This window comes from Egretta garzetta, unplaced genomic scaffold (assembly GCF_000687185.1).
Source record: "Egretta garzetta isolate BGI_Z169 unplaced genomic scaffold, ASM68718v1 scaffold329, whole genome shotgun sequence".
NCBI classification, from domain to species: Eukaryota; Metazoa; Chordata; class Aves; order Pelecaniformes; family Ardeidae; genus Egretta; species Egretta garzetta.
In genome coordinates, this window is record NW_009269999.1 from 4,183,484 (window position 1) to 4,208,169 (window position 24,686).

Sequence of the window (24,686 nt, forward strand, 5' to 3'; positions counted from 1 at the left end):
CCAGGACTTTGCTGGCACCGTGACATTTCACATGGCATGGCCAGCGGGTGGTGTGCTCCAGGCTGAGTCCCGGCGTGAGGACAGCCTCTGCAGGCCCTCCCAGTGTCCACATGCTGCACTTATTCCCTGCCTAGCTCCTCCACATGCCTGCAAGTTTCCCTGAAAATGCTATCCGTGTTTGTGTGGCGTTCATTCTGTAGAGCAAGCCTGTACGGAGCCAGCTGTCCCAAATGCTTGTGAGTCTTTTGAGAGGGCACAGCTTCTTCTGGCTCCGGTGTTGATAGGACCTTGTTTGGCGTGAAGTAGGCAGTTAGATTCAGTGTTTCTTAGACTTGACAGGCTTTAGGGACTGGGGAAAAAAAACCCTTCATGTGCAGTGTGATATTTTTTTCCCCAGCATCTCACTCTGCAAGCAAAGCTGGAGCTTTGCTCTCCTGCAACCTTCCTCTTCACATCTGCGTTCACCTTTAGACCTGGAAAAATGCAAAGGGACTTAGCAGCGATCATTATCTCTTACTAGCCTGTGCTCTGTTGCCTTGTTCAGGTAAGAAATGAGTGCTTCTGTATAATGAACTCCACAGGATCTTGGGGGAAATACAAATGGAGATAGGATTGTGTCACTCCAATAAAAAATGTGTGTGCTGAGGAAGTGCTGGTGTTTTGCAGGAAGAATCGGATCGAGGAGCCTGAAGACCATGGAGGGGGACTGTCTGAGCTGCATGAAGTATCTGATGTTTCTTTTCAATTTCTTTATATTTGTAAGTATTTAGAATCCACTTTCTCTCCTGAATTCTCCTACTTCCAGCAGCCTGCTGCTCCCCAGCAGGATAGGCTGCTGTGATTCGGGGAAGTTGACATGGTACAGATACCCCCTCAGCTTTGCACTAATAATCACCGAGTGTTTTGCAGCATCCAAAGATGCTCAGACATTCAGCAAGCCAGCACAGTGGTCACTGTTGTTTGAGTTATTCCTGTCCTTGGCCAGGGAGGCCAGAGGGAAAGCTGTAACTGGTGGTGTACATGGTCTATCCTTGAATGGCAGAAGAAATTGTTTTCTAGTCCCGGGTGCCCTGCTGAGATTTTCGCTAGGAAATACAGTCATTTTCCTACTGTATGTAGAGTCATTCTCAGTGACCCTGTTGCTCTCTCCTGTCTTTGACAGGAAGGGTGGGAGCACCCAGCCACCCTCACCTCTCTGGCGGGCATGGTTCATGTGTGCCCCTTCACTGGGCAGTCCCCCACAGATGTGGCAGCAGCTCGAGACTCGGTCTTTCAGCATTAGGGGGGTGGTAAACAGTTGGTAGAGTGACGTGTCAAGGAAGAAAGGTGTTTTTGCAGCAAATTTTTTTGCTGCAAGCATTTTGCTCTCTACAAGTAGAGGTGGGTGTTGGTCTCTTCTCCCAGGTAACAGGCAATAGGACGAGAGGAAACGGCCTCAAGTTGCACCAGGGGAGGTTTAGATTGGACATTAGGAAAAATTTCTTTGCTGAAAGGGTTATCAGGCACTGGAACAGGCTGCCCAGGGAAGGGGTCAAGTCACCATCCCTGGAGGTATTTAAGAGACAGGTGAGTAAGGTGCTTAGAGGCATGGTTTAGTAGTGGACAGGTACAGTTGGGCTTGATGATCTTAAAGGTCTTTTCCAACCAAATGATTCTATGATTCTATGAAACAGTTCATTTAATGAGCAAGAGATACTAAGAGTGGCGTGTCAGCAGTCACCTGCTCGGTGGAGAATATATGCCATGGAGAAACACAAACTCTTCAAATGAACACCTTTGATCAAAAGATAGCAATGAATCCACTTTTTCTGCAGCAGTTGTTTTATGCTGACCTCTCTTCCTCTCTTTCCTCTCCTCATGCCGTGACAGCTGGGAGGAGCGTGCCTGCTGGGAGTTGGGATCTGGGTCATCGTGGATCCCACAGGTTTTCGAGAGATAGTGGCTGCCAACCCTCTGCTCTTCACGGGAGCGTACATCATGCTGGCTATGGGAGCGATGCTCTTTCTGCTGGGTTTCCTTGGCTGCTGCGGTGCCATCCGTGAGAACAAATGCCTCCTGCTTTTTGTAAGTGTCCTTGCTTTTTGTAAGTGTCCTTGCATTTTCTGTTGGCCTTTTGGTGCTTGCCAAGAATGGGGGTGACTAGATAGATGATGCTGTGATAAGTGCATGAATTGCTATTGTAGCCATTATTCCCTTAGATAACAAATAGGCTTAGGGTACTTTTACACACAGCTAGAAATACAGAAAAATTGCTTTTTTCCCTATAGCAGATTTGAGCCCAGTGAGTATGGAGTCTGGGAGTGTATTTTGACCTTGTTAAATTTCGTTTCAAAATGGTCCTATTTGGTTGTGTGGGTTTTTTCTTTTTTACTTTCATAAAGTGACCTGAAAGGGTCCTCCCTTGGGCACCCAAACCCCACTGCTCCACTCGTGGATTCATTCCTCAGTGGTTCACAACAACGCAGAGGGAACACGCAGGGTGAAGCATCCGTCTAACAGAGCCCCCCATGCCAGCAGAAATGCCCAGCTCAGAGCTGCGTGGTGGCCTGTCGCTGCGGCTCTCGAGAGCTGGCCGCTCCCTTATGCAGCCTACTCTGCTCCTAAAATGAACCAGTTTTGTTATCTTGGGGCAAATTTTCCCCTGAATGATAGGGTTAAATTTCAGCCCGTGTGGTCATCGAGTCCTGTTTGCAAAGAGCTAGCCTCTAAAGTAAGTCGCTTTTGAGCTCTACCGTAAGTTCTGATACTTCAGGGTTTCCAGCCATTATCTCTTACTGGAAGGCATTACCAGTTATGTATTGAAAGACAAAGATCATCAGTTTTTATTTTTCATTTTTGTCAAATGTGACCTTTTGTTTCTCCCTCTGGGTCAGTTGGGTTTTTTGTTTTGTTTTGCTTTTTTAAAATCTTGATCTTACAGTGTTTTGTTATGGTTGTATCTTGCACAGCTGCTTCATGGTGCAAAAGAGGCTTGTTTCTAACGTTAAACACAACAGCAAAGTCCTCTTTCTTGAATGCAAAAGCATTTTTTCCTAGATATGAGCATGGCTTCACTGAGATAAATTCTCTCCAGCTCTTGGCTCACCCACACCTTGCATTCATAACCTGCAGATGAGAGCCCTTTTCTGGAAGCCATTGTGGGTTTGATTTCTAGTGACTCATCTCAGAAGTAAATCAGAAAACCAGATATATCACCTGTGAAGTCATGGAGATCTGCCCAGAGGAACCTAACAAAATGCAAGGGATCAGGCCCAATGAGCCTGAGGTTATTCAAAGCCTGTCCCTGTCAAATTAAGAAACTGAAAGTTATGTTTGATGAGAAATATTGATTGTAAGTGAATGGGAGAGTAATATTTTCAGTTTGGACCATGTCCACTGCACACAGATTGGGGACGTGGCTGGAGGGAGCTCTGCCCTGATTTAACATCACAGAGTTACAGCATGGTTTGAACGGTCCTCCTGGTGTTTTAGTTATACACCAGTGCACTCAGTTTTGTGGTTGTCACTTTTCTGACTCTTAGAGATAGTTCTGAGCCCTGCTGCTTTATTTATTTACTTTTATGATTATTTTATTTTGTACTTGAAATGTGAGAAATACATGGGCTGGAAGTAATGCCCTAGACTAGAAGAAACTCTAAAAGTAATTACTGGGTGAGGAATTAGTGTTCCACTTCAGTCAGGTCTTCCAGGGTTTCTGGTATCAAAGTCAACTCTGTTAAACAACCTGCCATCTCACATCCAACAGCAGGGAAGCACTTGGACAAGGATCTGTGCTGATACCAGAGATATGTTCCTAATTTCTGCTTTTTTGGGGGGCCACAACACTTGATCTTAAAATGCATAAAATATCTGTGAAACCAGAAGTCTGATGGGAGTAAGTTTTAGGCATTGAAAAGGTAAAGCATTCGTGAGCGTATGCCACAAAGACTGGGAACACATTGCGAAGAGTGGAGAGTGTTAGGCTTCGGGGGGGTAGTACTTGGGGAGAAGTTGCAAGATCAAATCAAGTCCACTTATAAAGTTGTTAAAGAATTGATGAGCCAGAGAGCTGCTTGAGTGAGGTTTCACAGCGATGCATAATGTATATCTGAAGAAGCTTTCAGTCCAAATGTAAACGGAAGATAGAAGGGACAAGACAGATGCAAAAATGCATGTTCTCTGGGTTCTGGCTTCTGTGTTTGCAAGGACTTCTATTTTTCATTAAGCTGCTTGTCTTTTACTAAAAGAACATCACTGTGGAACCTAACACGTTGCATTAAGCATAAGGCTGTGGAGTGTTTCTAGATTCCCCAGCATCTGGACTTGGCTCACAAAAAGCAGCAAACGTTGGCCTGCAAATCAGATGTTGAATCACTTCTGCATTGTCCTGAAGACCTTCTGACTGCAAAAAGAACACCATAAAAATCAGCATCCAAAGTGCTGTTGAGCATACAACATTGCACCATGGGACTGAATTCAGCTTTGCCACAAGAACAGTCCATGTTAGCTTTATTCGGCTTAGTTTTGAGTGCAGGCATCCTATTTTGCACTCTTGCAAAATGGATGCAGCAGCCCCTGAAATTTTTCAGCACGAAAATGTGGGTCCGTTGTGTTAAAGGCAGTTGCTGCTCTTTTTTGAACAGCATTGCTGAAACTGGAACAGTAGATAAGTTGTGAAAAAGAAAGATGAAATGTTGATTTGTGGAAACTTCTGATAAACCTATAACCATCACCAGGAGCTCAGGCAGGATTTCTGACCAACATGCGAGACCCTGCTCCTCAGGATGTTCACCTTGGATGTGGGGGGTACCTGTGTTCACGTGTTGGGTTTCAAGCATGGATTTGAACATGAGGCTGCTGTGTCCTGTACATTACCCAGTTGGCTGTTTACTGCTCTCATATATCAGTAATCAATTTACATTTGGGAAGCAAAACATAATAAGCAGATTTTGACTCTCCTTAAAATGCAGAATGAGAGCAAGTTCTGAAACACTGATGATCCATCTTCTTTTTCTCATCAGCCCTAATGGCTGCTCGTGTTTTTTCTACAGTAACTGTTACAAATCTGTAATGCAGACTGCACAATGTAAGTGTAAATCAGTTTGGGAATGATAATGAAGCTTATCAGAGATAATCTGGGAATGGCTGCTTCCACTTCTGCACAGACCTGTGCTGGAGCTCGGGTGAACATGTGTCTCCCAGTAATCAGTAAATGAAATGCAATTAGCAGGGTGATGGGATTAATCACTTGATCACCACCTTAGACCTCTTAGTGACTATGCTGAGATCCCTTGATGGATGATGATGTGAATTCGCAAAGCATCGTTCATTCTCATCACTTGTTCTTTGCCCTCCTGCGGTGAAATTAAAAACAAAACAGCCTCTGAGCAGGAAAAAAAAGAAGCCACACAGAAAACTCCAGCAGTAAGAATAAATTATAGAGTTAACTAGTTCAGCAAAATCAAGCAACAGCATTCTGTTAGCATCCGAAGTCCCCGCTCATCTGACTCTTCTTGCTTTGTCGTTTGAGCCCAGGCTCCTTTTCTTTTCTTTTCACTGCAGAAACGGGAAGACAAATGGGATGGGGTGGTGCATGCGCTTTTCCAGCGGGGAAAAATCACTTTCAGCTCTGATAATTGGCAACAAGTGACATTTTTCCCATTCCAAGCAGGTAGTTTGAATTCTCTCTCCATTACCGAAATGCATGGTGCGCAGCATTTCAGACACTGTTTATAAATCATTGCTCGGGGATCACAATAATACTTCTGGACCCATCTGCCTGCCTTCTGTTTCAGAAAGACCTTCAATAACCTTCTCACACAAAAACCCCATCCAGACTTCTCTTGTGGCTATCTCTACTTGTTGCTCCAACCACCTTCACTGGTAACATGTACCACATGTTTATTACCCTCCATGTGATGTGGTCTTACTGGGCTCTCCATTCACTCCTGTTTTTCTCATGTGGTGCCAAAATCTGAGTTAATTTCTAAACGTTCGCTCAGTTTTGTAAAATCATCTTTGGGTCTGTGGGCTAATTCCTGTGATCCTTGAATTTTAGAAGGGCTGACTCTCAAATGGTGATTTCTCTTTATGGCAATAAGAATGTAAAAAATGTCTGTCTAGTTCAGACTTATGGTTCCTCAAGCCCACAAGTTTGTCTCCAAGAATGGAAATAAAGGTGATTTTGGGAGAGTGTGTGAGCCTAGCCACTTTCTGCTCCATACTTGTTCCTCAGCACCAACATTTGTTGTTTTAAGGATGTTAGAGGGCACATCCCTGCCTGTTCCTTTTACTGTTTGTGATGGACTGAAGCAGCATCAAACTAGCACAAGGCATCGATGTAACTGAGAATTGGTCCCAAAGACAGGCTGAGTCCGGACCTCTGTGATGGCAGAGCCCGCAGGAGTCCCAGCACTCATCCCGGGTGGGAGATGCTCCAGGCTACCCGAGCGCTCTGGGCAGACAAGGTCCCGGGGCCGGCACCCTCGCAGCAAGGCATCAGTCTCCCTGGGGATGAGACCTCTTCCGTGGGGTGGGTGGTGAAGGCACGGTGAATGGCTCAGGCTTGGTAACATCACAGAAACAAAGTGCCTTTAGTGAGACTGAAGACCAGGCTTTTCGACCAAAGCAGCAGAAGGTTGCAAGGGCAACAGGATGAAAATACAGTTTCAGCTTAAATTGAACAACCACATGCCTCTCTGTTTGCTTTCATTTCTCTTCCGCAGAATTATGATGACATAAATGTAACAGTTTTATTTCAAACTGGATACCTGCTTCTGTTTTGCTACCACTCAATCTGCTGGCTATTGCTTTCTGTCAAGTCTGCAGTGTGCCCTTAATTCAAGGATACGAGTATGCAGGCTTTGGATACTGTACAAGACATGGCTGATACTTGCATAATGAAATTAAAATTATGGTGGTGTGTTATCAACTGTCTGTAGAGGTTCTGCATGGTTAACGCTTAACTCAGTGCAGCCCCATTGTGTGGAGGGGGATATGAACCAAGGCTAATTTTGTCCTGAAATGTAGAATACTCTGAAAAGAGTCCGTTTTTGGTCATAGGTGTAAATACTTGAGTATATGTCCCGCTACCTCCTTTCATACAAAATGAGCCATGATCATATTACAGTGAAATTGTTTATGTTGTTTATGTTGTGATGAGGGGTGTGCGTGCATATGTAGGTGTATGCATGTGATGCATACACCTGTGTCAGGACAGTTTAACCCTGTGTGAGCATCTACACAATCCTATAACTTCTTCCATCAAAGTAGGCTTTACTGTTTTAAGCTGGTGCAGATTTATCAGAGAATGCTACAGGTCCTGTAGCCTTGTTCCCCTTTACCTGTTAGAACCAGGCAAAAGCATCACAAGCTCCCATGTGCTGTGATGTGGTCAGAGAGGGGCTGTGTCTGCTCCAGGTTACTGCCTCATAGGGTTTTTTTTAATTATCAGGGGAAAAAAGTTTCCTCAGTTATTTTTTCCATCTCTTTGGTGACTAGGAAAACTATGTGTTCCTACTACCTACTGCACGCACCTAATGGTATGTCTGTGGTTTGTTTTTTATCTTCTCTCTTCCAGTTCTTCATGTTTATTTTGTTAATCTTCTTGGCGGAGCTTTCAGCTGCAATCCTGGCTTTTATCTTCAGAGAAAACGTAAGTATCCGATGGTGGGCAAACTTGGAACCCCAGTGGGACTGTACCCCCTGGAGCATGGTGTTAGATGGTGGCTGATGCCTTTGTAGAACAACTGTTTGTTTCAAATACCAACCAACCTGCTTCATTCCTACCCTCAGTCTGCGGAACTGCCGGCAAGCCAGTGAATGCTAACTAACCTGGTGTGTTCAGGGCGGATGGTTTACGTACACAGGAGGTGTACACTGAGGGACTACTTAAATCCTCAAGTTTTTAGAGTCTTCCTGATTCTTTTGCAGCCAAACCAGCTGCACATTCCATCGGAGCGAACTTCGTTATAATGAAGTCACACTAAGGTTAAAAGCAACTCTTCTCTTTCTCCAGTACAGCATGTGTTTAATATTAATATTAATAGTGAAACCTCCTGTTTTCCCAACAGAGCCAAGGCTTGCTCTGCAGTGCAAAACCTCTCTTGTGCATCTTCTAATCATATTCCTTCTTGAATTTTCATGTTCTGCTGCTCACCAGATTTCTCTTAATGCTGCTTGTAAGATACCCCTCCTGACCTGCCCTGAGCAAGGCTCCCCATGTCCCATTTTGAGTCCCATCGGTGGACCCCTTGCATATTGACCTGCTCACAAGTTTCAGGTCCTTCTCTCCACAGCTTCATATGATGTAGCCTTTCTCTACTCTGCTGCTATGCCTGTTACTATATGGCCATCATCACCCCACCGTGCCAGTAGTAAGCTTTTACTACACGCGTAGTAAGCATGGTCTCATTTGTTTCTCTAACCAGCGAAGGTTTGTGCATTTTTTTCATGTTCCCACATGTGCAAAGAAGAGCCTCACTGAACTAGGTCCATCCTTCTCAAGCCAGGCCAGCATTTGAACCCCTCTGAGCAATGGCTGTGAAGAAGCATTGGCCAGTAGATGTGGTCACTAGTGACTGTTAGTATTTATTTGGCCTCTGCCAGTAGTAAGAGAACATACAGCACATTCCCCCTACTGAACGTGAGAGAAATGTGGCATGAGCATAGAAGGGCAATGTATAATGATGATTTTCTCGAGCCAGGACATGCTTTCATAAGCAAACAATAAAGACTTAGGAAGCTCACAGCAAGGCAGTGCAGTGTTTGTGCAGTAGGATGGTCTTGCGGGGAGGCAGTGAGAGGATTTTTTTTTCCCTTTATAAGCTGGTGGTCTTTGCCTCAGACCTGGAGGCACCGGGGAAGGGACGGCACTCTGTACACAGAGCGGGTGCCCCGTTCCAGCGTAGATTTTGAGACCATGCCCTCATGGGAACAGCTACCACTCCATAAATAGCTTGCAGCACGGGGGGTCTGGTGTGTTCTGGCCATTACAGCTCTGCTCTCAGGAGTTTTTAGAGAATTCCTTTGGTTCAGACCGCACACGTAGAAGCTGCCCCACAGAGCCAGGTACAGGCTTCACGGCAGAGAGAGAACACAGCCCCCGGTGAGCTGGGGCTGGGCGAGCAGCCGGCAGCTGACTGCTCCCGCCTCCCCAGTAGGGAACTGGTGGAAGGTACAAGAAACCAGCTGGGCTCACTGCGGGTCCTGCGTGTGGGGTGACTGTAGGCAGGGCTGGCTGTTCCCTTCTTCCCTCAGTCGCGAGGGGCCAGCCTGAGCCTTGCTTACGGGCAAAGCATCAGCACCTTTCGCTCCCGTGGGAGCCGTGGGGCACGTGAGGATGTGTTACCTCGGAACATAAGGTCGCGGTGGTTATTCTAGGCTCCTGTGGCATCTTGCGGTGTTTTGTGAGATAAAACTTGAAGGCGAACAAACTTTTTATCTTTCTTGAGCTTGTCTCCGTGTTTGTATCACCAGCTTCCCACTCTGTCAGAATGACTGACAGGAAGGGCTTAAATGGGAAGGAATGAAGAATGTCACATCCCAGCATAGCTGGAGATGGCTCTATGCAGAAGTTAAACTCGGTCTGCGAATTCTTGTCGTTTGCTCTCTCCTCAGGTTTCTTCTAAAAAAAAAACAAAACCAAACCCCTTGTTTTTGCTGTTGCTATATGTTTTGGTGGTAGCTCCTCTGGTTTGGTAACTACTTGTGGCTAATTTTGCTGTCATCTTTGAGTTAGGGTGAGGCTGGATGGCTGGGCAGGATGTCTGTGGGGACAGAGGTGGTCTTTCAGTGACCCCATGGTGGGAAGAATCCTTCACAGAAGCAATTTAAGGTCAGGCTCAGATGTGCTTTCCCCTTCCCTGCAAAATGAGTTACTTTCAAGGTGTGTGGTCATAAATGCACATTTAGGCAACCTAAATTTCTTGGAAGCTTCCCAAGTGGGTTCCCGTGATGGTCATTGCACCAGCCCATATGGCTGTGGCCTCACTGGGTGCATAAAATGAGAAAGATACACTCTATCTGTTCGCTTTCCAGATAAGGTTCAGTGCAGCTTTCTCTTGTATAGTGCTTTACATCTGAACTAGCTCCCAAACACTCAGCGGAGTTAAATTATTAATAGCTGAGGGAGTGAAAGAAATTAAGAGACAAAAGTAAGGGAGAAAAGAGATGTTTTCTGCTGAGATTTGACATGAGTGGAAGCGTCAGTGAAGCAGGGTGTAGTGGGGGGGGTCAGTGAAAGTGGTACTAGAGCTGCTGTGACCTGCAAGCCTGGTTGCACTCCCAAAAAACTGTTTAAAAGCAGACTCTGAAGAGGAATGCTGTTCATCAGCTATGGGACTACCAGAGTTTCTCTTCCTTTGTAAAGGAGGTTTGGGAGGGTGGAGAACTCTTCATCATCTAGAAGACTCCCCATAAAATAAGATCTTCCATGAACAATAGGGAGAGGCTGTGAAAGAGCATTTTGACTTATGGACAGGAATTGCGCATTATAGGCCCTTCAGAGGTATGGATGGGAAAAACCCTGGAGGGATGTTTGACTCTTTTTCTTTGTGAATTGTCTTGGCAAGCAGGAAAGCGGGATGGTAGGAACAGATGAGTCCCGTGGCAGAGCTCAGGAGGGAGTCAGGATGTTTGGATATTTAGCCCCTGTTCTGGCTCTTAATAGGCAAGTCTCTTTGGTTCCTGATATCTCTGTTTCCTCAGGCATAAGGCAAAAAACAAAGAACATGAACCGTCCATCCCTCAGTTGGGCAGCCAGAGGTCTCTGGGGTGGAAGGCACTGTGGAAGTGGGAAGTGCAGCACTGGTGACCGTACCTGCAGGACAAGCACTGTGCCCTGTCAGAAACATTAGGGTGCTCCCAGCATATGCAGATAGGCAGGAGCGTGTCCTGTTTTCCAAGCAGGCACAAGGAAGCCAGCTTCTCGCACAGCATTCAGTATTCTCGAACGCGGTGCTGCACGATAAGGCTGTGACCTTCCTGGCCGGTGCCGGCCCTTTTTTTTTTTTCATAAATACCCTTCATCTGGCTGCAGTAATCCCAGCCAAGCTATTTTTTGAACCAGTCAGTCAAAACAGCCCCACTTCACTCACTGGTGTGTAAATGTACGCGTGCGTGGGCTGCTTCTGTGTTGGTGACGTTGCCCCCAGGACAGCTAGAAAAACCCCACAGCTGAAGGGCCCCGTGTTGTTCATGCCTGTGGCTGACACCAGGGTGTCGTCAGAAGTGTGTGTGAAGGGCTAGTTTTATTAGCAGCTCCTTTTCTCCCTTCTGACTAGTTCCTGCTATAGAACTCCAACGTGCCGAGACCTCATCGGTGCCGTTAGTAGCTCCAGCGAGAGGGGGGCCGTCAGCGTGTGAGCAGGACTGTCTTGCTGACTTTTATCCTCCTTTGTCAGCAATTTTTTAAAAGAAGAAAGATGCTTCTGCTGATCAATCTTCTTTTTATTTTTTTTTTAATTTTTTTTTTCACATTTTCCTGAACTTCAGATTCTCAGGACAAGCAGTTTAAGAGCAACAAAATGGAATCAGTTATTTTCCTGGCAAACTTAGCCTTTCAGCACTAGGCTTTATTTTAGGCCAAGGCTCGTAAAAATCGCACACAAACTCTGTACAATTTCCTCTGGGGTTGCTGCTGTCAAAATAAAGGTTTCACTTTATATTTAAATGACTCTTTTGTTTTAGACCCCGCCAAAGGCAGCCGGCTGGGATTATTACCAACGGTAATATCGGTTTCAAAGTCCGCACTTCAGAAACAGCCAAGCATCAAAAAAATGTGCTGCTGTCTCTGCAGGGTAGGATGCTGCATGGATAAAGTACACAGAGAAAGGGAAGGAAAGGAGAACACTGAGGACATGTTTCAGCATCTTCTAACCTGACCTTCCCTTGGTGTACCAAATTCCCAAAGGAAAATGCCAGTCCTCTCTGATCCTCCGGTATTTTAATATTCAAAATCAAAAAATGAGTTAATCTCTGTCTCATAAAAGTGATTTAGGAACTTGGCAGCGTATCTCATTAAAAGGTAGTGAGACTGAGCTACTTACATCATTCAAGTCTTTCTGACAAAGTGTTACCCAGCATTGATTTAGTCATTCAATTTGGCCTCCGTTTGTATTTGTAAAAGAGAAGTCAATATTACGTGATATTTGGGGTCTTTTCAAGACTCACCATGGCCTTCTCTTTTTTTCCTTGGATTTTCTCATAGAGTTACAAAGGAAACAAACAACTTTCTGCTTGTGCTTTTGTGCCTACGCGTACATCTCATACATATGTATGTGTATGTGCGATATTTCACGTTGCATATCAAGAACCTGAAACCAGCTCATAGCAGTATACATTACTGCATCTGCAGCGCTGTATGAACAACAGGAAAGAAAAAAAAAAGGGGGGGGGGGGGGGGGTTTTTTTTAATTTCTGATCCAGCAAATACGGAACATCAGAGCAGCGCTATATCCAGCCAAGTCCAACCCCCTCCACTGAGGCTTTGCAGAGAGATTTTGCCTGGGTGGATCACAAATCACGAGGTACTTTAGAGAAGGGACCACACAAGTCAAGACCTATTGGGAACATGAAAAGGGGATTCCTTGAAATTTTCATCCTGAAGTGACAGAAAGGTAGAAAGAATGAATTGGGAGTATTGGGTTCAAGAAGGCTTTTAAGTTCGTACATTTACTAGTCCTCCAGAGAGTGATCCTAAGTAAATGTGATTTCAAGGTGCCTAACTTTCTGAGGAGACTCTGAGCAGAAATGTTGGTTCAGTTTTTCTATTTTACTGTAAATGTAAACAGGAGTAAATGAAATTCCATTCATTTTTATTGTTGGCCTTAGGAAAAACTGTTTAAATTATTTAAACACTGGAAATATAAAGAGGATTTTTTTCTTCCTGTATGTGGGTTGGTTTAGATAATCTAAAGCATCGTCAGGGAAACAGTCTTTTTTTCTGATTTGTAAGTTGACTTGAACATTTCATATTCATTACATGTTTTTTACTTCCTTTCCATTCCAAGAAAGTTTGGTATTAGAGCTTGATTCTTCTTTCTCACACGTGGAAGTAAACTCAGAGCAGTTCTCCTGTCATTAGTAGGAAGTTAACTGGTGTAGAACGCTAAGTGGGGAGAAAACCATGCTTTGGTTGCAGACCTCATGAAGCGTAGTAAGTTGAGCTACGATCTGGGTGTGGATTTGAAGGTATTTCTAAAATCTGGTTTAGTCCTGTTTCAACTTATGAAAGACTTTCAAATGCCACTGAATATTCAAAAAAACAACCAACCTTTAAATGCAAACATTGCTTACAAGAATAGCTATAATTCAACCCCTGATTTTTAATGAGCAATGATTTTATTGAACAAGTACCATTCATCCTGGATATAGTTATGGTTCGGCCAATGACTTTCCCCATGTTTCTCCTCTGATGTTTGCAAAGAAAAGAACAAAACCAAGCCAACCAAACAACCCCCAGTGTTCACAAAAGAGAGCTTTGGGAAGCGCTTGGGAAAGAGGTGCTGGTGGTAACCTTTGCATTTCCACCTGTCTGTGCCTTTCAGCTGACCAGAGAGTTTTTCACCAAGGAGCTGAAGAAGCATTACCTGAAGAACAACGACACGGACGTCTTCTCTTCCACCTGGAACTCTGTTATGATCACAGTAAGTGGTGCCGTGCCCGTCCCACGCTGCCCGTGGTCAGCGGCCATCAACACGCCGCTCAGCCCGCGCCCTTGGCTTGCCTGGCATCAGCCTGCGACAACCATGCCGCCGCGCCAAGCGTAGCACCAGGGTTTGTGGCGGTGGTGGGAGGGAGATGGGAATTTGGCTGGCAGCCCGTCTTTCTCAAAGCAAGCTGCCATTGGTCCTGAGAAGAGATGCTTCTGGACTGTGTCAGGCTTTGTGGCTTACCAAAGCCTGAGGCGTTTGACCTGGCTGGGTACCCCCAGCGTCCAAAGAGTGGGCGCAGAAAGCCACGGAGCTCTCTGCAGCTGAGCAGCACTGCATTTACCTGGGCCCTTTCACCTTGGAGGATACTTCAATGCTGCTCCCAGCCAACAGCAGCCAAAACTGGTGCAAACCAGTGGGTTTTTTGTTTGCTCTTGTGAATTGAGTTGGTAAGTGGCAGATCAGGCAGGAGTATGCCTAATGGTGTATTTTCAGTATAGAAATATTAGCCATCAAAATTGACTTTGTTATTGCAGGCAGGTTACAGATCGACTGTGTCATTGGAATTGGAGTTGTTCTTAGCTACTGCAAGACGTTCTGTGCACATGTGTGCGTGTACACATCTGAAGTCAGTGCTCAGACAGCCCACAGTGTCTCTTCAGGAGCGAGGAGTAGGGTGTTGGGCTCCACAGATGAAAAGTCAATTTTAATCTTAAAAGAAAAAGATGATTGCTGCCCTTCATGCTGATTCAGGACTTTAATAAAGACATTTTCTTTTGCTGACTGAAAGGAGACAGAGTCGGAGTATGACCTGAATCCTTAAAAAGGACACCTGACTTGAATCCTAAGAAGGGACCTTACTCGAATCTCCTAGCAGTGCCTTTGAGCAGCAGCAATCCTGGCCATTAGCTGTGGGGAGAACGGGCAGTTGGGAGCCTGGATGGTGCTGCTGGCTCCCTTACAGACCTGCCGGGTGATCTCAAGCAAGTCATTCTGGATGTGCTCCAAAGGCCTGTGTAGTTCGTGGCAATATTCCCAGTGGTACCTTAGAGTCTACAGTACAACATGGGAACAGTGGGACTTTATAAAAAGGCTTTGATGAAACAGAAGCTCCAAGGTACAAGCACAACCCACTTCTTTGGAAACAGCAGTTGTTTTGTCTCTGCTTTGCTGAAAGCTTTGATCCCTACAAGAATAGGTCTTTGGTGGATTTCTCGTATCTGCTTTCAGGCCAAAGTGTCAACTCTGTCCTCCTTTCTTCTCTGCGTCTCTCCCTAGTTTGCCTGCTGCGGAGTGAACGGGCCAGAAGATTTTGAAGCTATCCCTCATTTTACATACTCCTCTTTGGAAAAGGCAACACCGGAGGCTTGTTGCCAGCGAGAGCTCCAGAGCCGGGAAGGGATGTTTGTCGACAAGGAAGCCTGCCTCGCAGGCATCGAGAGGTTTCAGAACCGGCAGGTAAGGGGAGCTGACCACCAGGAAAAGGAGTTTCACAGTGGGAAGCGAGGTGCCTGGGGTGGCCATGGGCAGCTAGCGAAGCTGGCAGGTCACACCACTCTGACGCACCCTAATTACACTTCTGCTGACAGCTTTTGAAGTCACGGCATATGTCTGATTTTGAAAATCCCCTTTTCGTTGTGTGCGCTGCTAAGTTCGTCTTGTGCTGTATCGGCAGAAACAGGAAGATTTTCCCAAGGGCTTGAGAGGTGGGGTGGAATTTTACATCAGGTTTTAGTGTGTTTCCGAAGGTTAGTACTACCTCGGAGAAGTTGATCAGCAAGCCAGCACAGGTCAGTGAGGATGGGATGGAGCTTGCTTTTAGCGGCTGCAGTAGCGGCTCCAATCTAGTTCACAGATGTATGCAACCAAAAGATTGAGGGTTAAACAGCCACAGGAAACCATGTCTGTTTTCCAAGGAAGAGAAGTGTTGGAAAGCTGCATTTCTCTGCTCTTTTACTCTTTACAGTAGAACAGGGGCATTTCTTTTGCCACGTCTCTCGACTTGGCAATTTTTCCCAATGCTTGACTGAAACAGGACAGTTCAGCATAGCGTCACTGATACTGATACTACGGTCGTGTTCCCTTACGTTGTCACCAAACTTCATGTTTAAGAAACTTCCTAGCAAAGTCCCTGACTGTGTTCCCCTCAGCCAGCTGAGCTCTGTACTGCCCGTATGTACAAGCCTCCTTTTCTCTCCAGGCTGAGCAGTGGTCCTCCTTGCCGCAGCTGACAGCAGATTGTGAAAGAGAGGAAAGGAGCTTGGAAGCAGCGTGCGAGCTGTTCCTTGCCTGGCAGCTGGAAATGGTTGGCAAAGGCGCTCTGGGAGAGAGATCACGGCAGACAGCACCGTATTGCTTCTGCCAGGTCTGATTGCTGTGAATAGATGGCAAAGAGGGAGAGGAGAAAGATGACAAAAAGCAGAGAGGGAAAGATTGAGAGAGAGGGTTAAAACAGGTTACAGATTCAGCTTCCCCTGAGTGGTGATGCCGAGGCCTACCGCTTTGATGGAAAGGGAAAGATTCCTGTGAGCCCTCGGCACCGCAGAGCGTTGGTGGAAGAAGCGGGGTGCACAGCAAGTGTCACCGTCAAGCACACCATGAGGCAATTCTGTAAAACGGGAGGGACACCCCCGAGCAACTGATGGCTGAATTCAGGCCTTCCTGGAGCAAAGTCAGGCTCTTGGGACCACACTGGAAGGACAGCGCTGGCCACACTTGCCACCATTGGTAGCCAGCTGAGCAGGGCATTGCTGGAAGTTGCGTTAAGGCTGGAGTTCTGGCAAGCGACCAAACATTTTGTTGCTGGGCTGGATGCTTTTCCCTGAAAACTGGGCTGAAACGTGGCTGGAACAGAGCTGCCGCTGAGCAGTATCATATTGACAAGAGCGTGGTTTGAGCAGCTCGGTTCCCGCCCCAGGGGTCTGCACGCCCCGGGTCTGCCTCGCGAGCGGGTCCCCTCCGGGCTGCCCCCTGCTCCCCTCTGACTGCCTCCCACCCGCAGCGAGCGGGGCCTGGCACGGACATCAGGGCGTAACCGTTCTGCCATCTCTGCAGCGCTGACATTTTCTGTTTGGGTGCAAGGGAAAAATCAGGTGATTGAAACAGCCCAGCAGTAAGGGTGGGATGAATCGTGCGTGTGTGACATAGATGCTCAGCGGGGAGGAGAGCTACTTTTCACATTGGACAAACTCCAATCTACTTTTCTCTTTCTGTGTGACCTATTTGGGGAAATTTGCTGGCAGGTTGGAATTTTAGGCTGGGAGAACTGTGAGGCCGGGATAAGCTGGTGATTTCCAGAAACCTTTGCAGAAGATCTATCTGCTGTTAATTGAGCAATAATAAACGGCGTTAAAGATGATGGTGGCTATGCTGCGTGAGTGCAAGCAGTGCTATCGTGCATGGCCCCAAGTTCTTAATAAAATTAAGTGGGTGTGAAGCACTCTCATACCACTCAGAGCAAAACCTTCCCCTCCCTGGCACTGTCCTGGGGGTCTCTGCCTCCTGTGCTGTGGGGCTGGGTGAGGGAGGCAAGAGGGAGCCGTGCCTGTGGTGCCTGGATCTGAGAGCACCTCTTGTACGAGCTGGGGCTGTGCCGTGAGAGCCACGCAACCTGCTGCTCAGGCATGTCTCACCCCGTTTTATCCTTCCTAGGGCTGCTACACTGTGATCCTGAACTCCTTTGAGACCTACGTGTACCTGGCAGGAGCCCTTGCCATTGGAGTGCTGGCCATTGAGGTACTTATGGGTGTGTGAGTAGAAGCAAAGCAAGCGTCGGTAGATGTCCAGCAGATGGGCAAGCAGGCAGGTCCTCCCCCTTGCTCCTGCAAAGCTGCGAGCAGGTTATCAGCTGCTGGTTTTAATTGCCTAGAGAGAGCCGGGTGCTCGGCCCTTTGCCACAAAAGGCAGGGAAATAACGGGCGCCGCACGCCTGCGGTGCCGCAAGCCTGCAGTGCCGCCTCGTGTCGGGCCCGCCACGGAGCCCGCACCCGGCCACGCTGCCCATGGGGGATGCGGGGACCCGCTGCCTGCCCCCACACCCCCCACAGCCTCTGCCCTCACTGGGGCAGCACCCCAGCAAGCTGACGGATTTGTCACTTGGTTAATGTGTTCAAGCTGTGCCTCTAAAAACTTAGGTTTAGAGCCTGAAACCGTATTGGCTCCAGAGCATCTCCGTTATCCAGCATTAGCGTCTGGCCCTTCGGTGATGTCTCTGAGGAACGGGCTTCCACCAGACACGACATTACCCCAGAAGTGGTGCCCCTGCAGCATTGCTGGGGCAAGGCTGGGCGCTTTCCCCAGCGCCCCGTCTTGTCCAAAGGAGAAGGAGCTGGGCAGAGCCCCCCGCCCCCACGAAGGCCCCGCTGCGCCTGCTCCGGGCCGTGGGAATGGTGTGCAGGGCAGGGATCGCGGAGCCGGCTCCCCTGCGACACCAAGGGCGGCTTGGGAATGAAGCCAGGCTGCTGCTGTAGCCACAAACCGTTTGGGGGACAGGGGAAGGAGGGGAGGCATCGCTGTCAGGAAGAAAAAGAATTTTTTTGCCACGGCCTCCCCTGGGCAGTGGGAAGGGTCCCCCTCGCTGCAGCACTGGCTGCGGGGGCAGGAGGGAGCGACGGGAGTGGTCAGGGCGCCAGGGAGGGCTTTGCAGATCTTCTGGAAGATGCAGCTGACTCTCGTGGTCCTCTGTTTTGTTTTTGGGATCCAGTAAGAGGTGGCCCATGAACCACCGCATTCCCCACGTACTCAGAAGAAAGAAGGAAAGTCAGAAGAAACAAAACCTGAAAACACCCAAAAAACTTTATTTTTTTTAACAAAATGGGGTAGGGGGGGGAAAGAAAAAGAAAGAGGGTTGTAATATATGAATGACCAAAAGGATTGTACTTCAGGGGCTGGAACTTTGAGGTGATGTGCACTACACTGTACACCAGATGCTTGCCCAGAGCCACCCGCAGCAGCCGTGGAGCCGGAGCCCAGCACAGCTCATTGCACTAGAGACCGACGGAGCCGGTGGGGGGCGCGGGAGGATCAGCGCGGCTGCCTCCCCAGCAAGGCCGTGCCTACCGTTTGCAACTTTTATCATGTTTTAGACAGCAAAGGACTGAAGAACAGCCACGCAGGGGCTGGATAAGGCAACAGGTTGGCCAAAGCCTGTGACTGTCCAGGTGGGTTTGAAACAAGCCGTGGTGGCTCATCTCTGATGTAGGTAGCCATCGTTCGTGCTATTCTGGCTTTAATGCCCAGCCACGGAATGAAAACACACATTCTTCAGTGGCAGCTTTGCCCCTGTCACCACCTGCAACTTGTCAGAGAAGTCAGGCACTTCAGTGAGGCCAGCTTTTCTCTGGAGCCCTAAGCAGGGGTGGGGTGGGCTCACTTAGCACTGGGACTCAGCTAAGGCTGGCTGATGGTCAAGAGTTTGGTGCCTACCTTTCTGGTTTTAGTAAGATTTACTGTTCCTTGTTGTGAAAAAGAGAGCAAATGGTTCCCTGCTGTGTTCCCACCTCCTGGGAAAAAATAATGGCTCTGGTCAAGAATCACTGATACTGCTGCCTTCCTGAGAAGGGGATGAAATAGTTGTTTAAATCTTGCTGGCCTTTGCCTTTCCCTTCACACTTGCAAAAAATGTTTTGTGGTGCTCTGTTAGCATATATATTTGCAGTGGATTCCTACATGCTTTCCAGCCCTAAGGGGAGTTCCAGGCATGGTGCTGGATGGAGAAGGCTGAGGTTTGTCAGCCCTTCCCATGCTGTTTGCCTGAAACAGTCTCATGGTGTCATTTCCGCCCCGAGGATTTCCCCCGAGATCCTCCCATGGGCTCATGACGAAAGCATCAAGTCGGAATTGTTTTAGTCTGCCTGCTAGTTGAGAGTGTTTCCTCCCTTGAGATAGTTTGACATTTAACTAACGATTCATCTGCTTAATCATTTGGAAGTGAACTTGAGAAAGGTGCCTGGGACTGGACCTTGGTCAGAAATTAAGATGGAACTGCTGAGGCCCCAGGCGGGCTCTTAAGAGTACCCAGCGTGCGGCCAAACTGCTCCAGCCGCTGCTCTGGCCTTCGTGGCTATCGACCTGGACAGGTCGCCGGTTTCTCTGCTCTGGAAGCCTCAACCCCTGTTGCCTTAATTGTTCATCTGGTCACTCCCTGACCCCAAACTCTTTGTGCTTGGGGGGGTTGGGGCGAGGACGGGGGATAGAAGGGGCTGTGGTTTCCTGTTTATCTTTGGTCTTTTTACAGATTTTATAGGCTCAGATTATGGAGCACTTTTATAGAGGCTTAAACCAGCCCCTCTGGAAGCTGTAACCACTGGCAAGGAAGGAGAGGGGGCAGAAGGCAGCGGTGAGGAGCTGAGCAGTAACCTTGTGCCCAGGTTTGGCAGCAGCAGGTACACTTTGCCTGGCTCTTCCCTTACACCACTGGGGCTGTGTCCCTCAGCTCTCCCAGAGGCACTGCACAGGCTCCAGGGAAGGAAGGAAAGCAGCAGGAAGACTGGTCCATAATAGACAATGATCCTGGCTAAATGTCCAGGTTGGGGAATTGGGATACTAAGGAATGGGAAGGAGGCATCAGAGCTTTTCCAAGCTTCATTTGAAAACAACAGTGTGCTCAGCAGCAGGAGATGGCCCGGGGAAGGTAGAGCTGCAGCCCCCCCCCGCCCCCCCTCCGTGCTGTGGTCAGCATATTCCAGCAACGGAATAGGAGGCCGGGGCTGCTGAGCGGCCTCAGATGTTGCATTAAACCCTGTGGAAAGCTTTTCTGAACTATTTCCCTCTGGGATATGCTTGCAATGAGGCATTTTAGCATTAAATTCTGGTCTGTTGTTTAATGAAGGAAAACAGTTTTGCTAGCCAAAAACCAGTAGTATTTGTACCGAACAGCAGGTGCTGTGCTTAAGATAGGAAAAAATCTGTTTCATCTCCTAGTCTTGCAGGGAACGGGCCGAGCAGAAGGCGAGCTTCTGTTCTGCTTCTGCCTCAGGAGCTGGCATCAGTGGCTGTGCTGGGAGAGCAATGCCCAGGGGAGGAACAAAACCGTGAGCAGAGATGGCAATGTGGCTGGAGGTGAGCAAGAGAAGCAGAGCTGCCTCCCCCAGTCTCCAATTTTTCCTTTCCCCTCAGGTTATTATGCAAAAGCCTGGCTGTCTCAGGTCAGAGCCTGGAAGGTGAATACCCTGATTTGTGCATGGTGGGTGGCTGAAGGGAAAAATAAAAGCCTTAAAGCCTTTTTCTGCCACCAGTGGCATGGGGGAAAACCTGTTGGTGCTGGGGGAACCAGACCAAAACAACCAGAGGGATAAATATACGCGCCTGAAGTAGGATCTGTGCAGGCTTATTTCTCCTTGGCTTTCCTAATTCTGTACTTATTGCTTTGTCTGGTTTTAGCTTTCTCACTTTCCCTCTTGCTCCCCAATGGTTGTCTCTGTTATCTTCCAGAAGAGCTGTTACTCGTTATTCTGGCTTTTGCACAGTTGTTTCTCATCTCTTACCTCGTTGGATCCCCCATTGCTCTTTTCTGAATGTCTTCAAATCCTCCTTGCAGCTGGCTAGCGTGCCACTGGGAAAGCAGCTTGACACCCCAGCAACACCCAGCCAGGCAGCGCCTCTTAAACAAGGACTGGAGATAGCTGTAAAGATCTGTGGAAGTCTGAGAGGACCTGTGGAAGTTGGTAACAGGCAAAAGGAATTTCCCCCAGGGGAATTTAATGAGCAAGCCAGCCCAGAAAGCAGACTCCCACTGTAGGGCAAAGCATGTGTATTTGTTGGTTTTGTCCCTTGGTTATGTGGCTGCCCCCTCTGTTGTACAGTAGTTTTCAGAACAGTAGGCAGGAGAAGCAACCGTATTTTTGTATTTGTTTCTAACAGCTCTGGTGAGTATTTTGGGGTCAGGGGCTCAAGCTGGATTCACGGCTTGCTGGAGAGCTCTGGGCGGGCTGGGGAGCAGAGGGAGCTGCCGTGCTGCCGCCTCCTTCGCTGTAGCACTGTGACCACAGCCCAAGCACCTTGGAGGGAAGTAGGAGAGAGCAGCCCGTGCCTGCGAGCCCCCAGCCCCTCACGGCACCCCTGCCTCCCAGCTGTTATTTAATGCTCAAATGACCGTCACGAATGCCTGGGAAAAGGGCTGCGTGTGAAATAATGTTTGAAATCTATTTTAAAAAACTGTAAATGTTCTTTTTATTAGATAGTGGAGCTAATTTATCCTGTATTCCCTACTGTAATGCTTTTTTATATTGAAAGGAAATTTTTTTTTTTTGTAATATAAACCAGAACACAAGCCTGAAGCACTCTCTGCACGGTTTTTGTGTGCGTTTCTTAAAAAAAAAAATAAAAAAAATAAAAGAAAGATATTGTGACAGTGAAGTGAAACAGCTTTAATTTTCACTATTCGCTTGGTGTTAAGTACAGTCACTCTCTTACCAGAGGAGAAAGAATAAACTCAGGTACAGTAGCTAAAATGAGGTATAAACTGAAGTGTCCCATTCCCCACCCCCCGCCCAAGTAAAAACCCTTGACCAGAAAGGCGAGGCCAGCTTAGGACAGACTGAGCCTCTCCTTTGTCACCAGCTCCAGTTTGCCAGATATTGGTTAGACATAAATAAGGCGCTGTAGGGAGTTAGATGAATGATGAGCTTGCTTCACCCTCAAAAGCGAGGGCTCTACCAACACCAGGGCTTGGGTCCATCTCTGGCAGAGAAAAGGGGGTCAGCCTTAGTCCCGGCCTGTGCCTGCTCCGAGCACAACCCTCTGGGGAACACGACTCCCCACCCTGCCCAACATCATACAAATGCAGGTAATTCCCTGACGTCTCCCTTGGGAGATGATGTTGGTCCAGGGCCCTTCTTGCAATTCAACAGGTAAGGAAACCAAGGCCTGCGGAGATGGAGTTTTTCTTCAGGAGTGATGCCTCAGGCTTTTGATCCCAAATTTTATGCTCAACTGCCACCTGCAGCTGTGATGCCAGCACTCCTGTCCTTAGCAACACAGTTCTGTACAAATGTTTCGGTATCCTCCTCTCTTCCCCCCCGTTCACAACAGAGCGAAGACAAACAGCCACTGTTGGTTTCTGGCAGCGCCGCTGATGCTCTTCCCCGGGCTCCATCCTCCAGCCACCCTGAGAAACTCCCTCCTCAACCTCACCTGCTACAAATTCACCTCCTCAAGTGGGCCTGGCCATGTTCCTCCTGCAGCACCTTGGTGATGGGAAGTGGCTGGGCCAGGGACCACAGCCTTTTTGCAGCCATTGCCAGGCAGGGACATCCATTTGCCCTTTCTTGCTTAGTTGTAGAAGAGGTATAGAGCCCCAGTCCATTTCCATGCGTTCTACATGGTCCCATTTAGAGCAAGATGGAGCAAGAAGCGTGAAAATAAACCAACTTCATCTCTCCCCTTTCAGGACGAGGTACCAAGGAGCATGAAACCCTACTAGCAGCCAGTCCCCCAGGCTTTGCTCTGTGTTGGAGCAGAAGACATATTGACTGGCAAAACTAGAAGTGGCTTACTGTTTTAAGTTTTGCAGACAGCTGCTAAGCAGGGGACCAGAGGAATCTGACCTCACCTGATTTAAAGCTCCTTCGGAAAGCTGTAACTGCTTCCCCCACCCTCCCACCCAGTCGGACCACCAAGAAGTCTTCAGAGGACTGCTCTCACCTGGTGGATGACGTTTTAAGGTACGCCGACCAAGCGGCCACCAGAGTTGTAACTAAGTTCCTAGGACCTGCGGCTGACACTGACGGGAGGACAGCATTAAGAAAACCCTCCATTTCCTTCTCCTGCTAGATTGCTTTTGCTGTGGTCAGTTTTACTTGTCTTTCCTAGAAACACAATTTCCCACCCCACCCCCCCCCCAAAACCAACGATCAGTCTGTGTATACATTCATGTGACCCCCAAAACACAAAGAATCAAACTTCACGTACCTATACCAACAACTACAGCCACAGCGCCGCGCTGAAGCCATCGCAGCTGCCCAGGCAGGGGGTGCGCAGGCTGAGAGCAGCAGCCACGGCGTGCCACGCTCCAGCTCCCACACGCAGCACCGCTCAGGCTGGTTTTGGATACTCTCCAGGCTGCACTTGGTAATTTCCTGCCTCACAGGGAGAAGGTTTCTCTCTTACAGCCCAACTCTTCCACCTGAACAGGAAGACTCCTCTTAAATACAAGTTTTAGTTGCCCAGTATCATATTTTGGACATGTTAAAAGCAGCTTGGCAGGCATGTGTTGTTGGGAGGCTCCAGAATTTAGCCTGCTGTTGGATGTTGCCTCTCCATTTGATTTTCTTCTTAGGAAAAAAAAAAAAATTACTGTTGTGATGTTTCCCAGTTCAACTATTTCCAGTATTCTTACTGGACAGACATTTTGCATGGCCAGTAGGTACAATGCACGCAGTGTCCCAGGTTTACGCAGCTGCTCCTAAATGCCAAAAGCACTAACACAACATACAGTAACTACCCACTACCTTCTTCTAACTCTACTAAGATATTAAACAGCAATAGCCGTAGATCCCAGTCTCACCCATGGCTTGAGGGCTGTTGTTCACACAAGCACTTCTGTTTGTGTAGGCATCTTTCTACTGGGATTTTTTGGGACGTCCGCTCTATTCCAGGGCATGCTTTGATCCAGCAACAGTAGCACATGAGTAAGAAGTCCGTATCCTGTACACAGACCTTCTGGCTTTAGTCCCATGGAGAACAAAAAAAATGCCGCCTCCAGCTGTGGACAGGGATAATCCGCAAGGAAAGCGCTAGGAAGTAGGGCAGCCAATGCTGTTAAGCCCAGGAGGTGTTGGAGAAACTGGCCAGTGAGTACTAAAGCACATTTAGTCCTTCCTTGACTGAGCTAGAAAATGCAATGATGCCTTCACACCCGCTCCCTACACCCCCCACCCCCACCCCCCTTCTTCATCCCAGTTAAATATCTTAATGCTACAAACTTTGGTCCTCTCTTCTCAAAGTCAGAAGATCTGTGATGCCTGCACATCAGCAGAGCTGGAACACTGTCTCCCATAGCTGGGGCTCACCTCTAGGGGCTGCACCCCGACCCAAAGAGCCAGACTGATGCTCGCT

At 48.0% G+C, this 24,686-nt stretch overlaps 1 protein-coding gene across 1 annotated transcript; it reads left to right on the forward strand.

The window, feature by feature from the left end:
- Positions 1-695: 695 nt before the first annotated feature.
- On the forward strand, positions 696-17,384 carry TSPAN18 (tetraspanin 18). Its single transcript, XM_035902945.1, has 6 exons — positions 696-758; positions 1,870-2,064; positions 7,559-7,633; positions 13,527-13,625; positions 14,910-15,089; positions 17,283-17,384. Exons 1-6 carry the CDS (start codon positions 696-698, stop codon positions 17,382-17,384), a joined length of 714 nt encoding a protein of 237 aa, XP_035758838.1.
- The last annotated feature ends 7,302 nt before the right edge of the window (positions 17,385-24,686 follow it).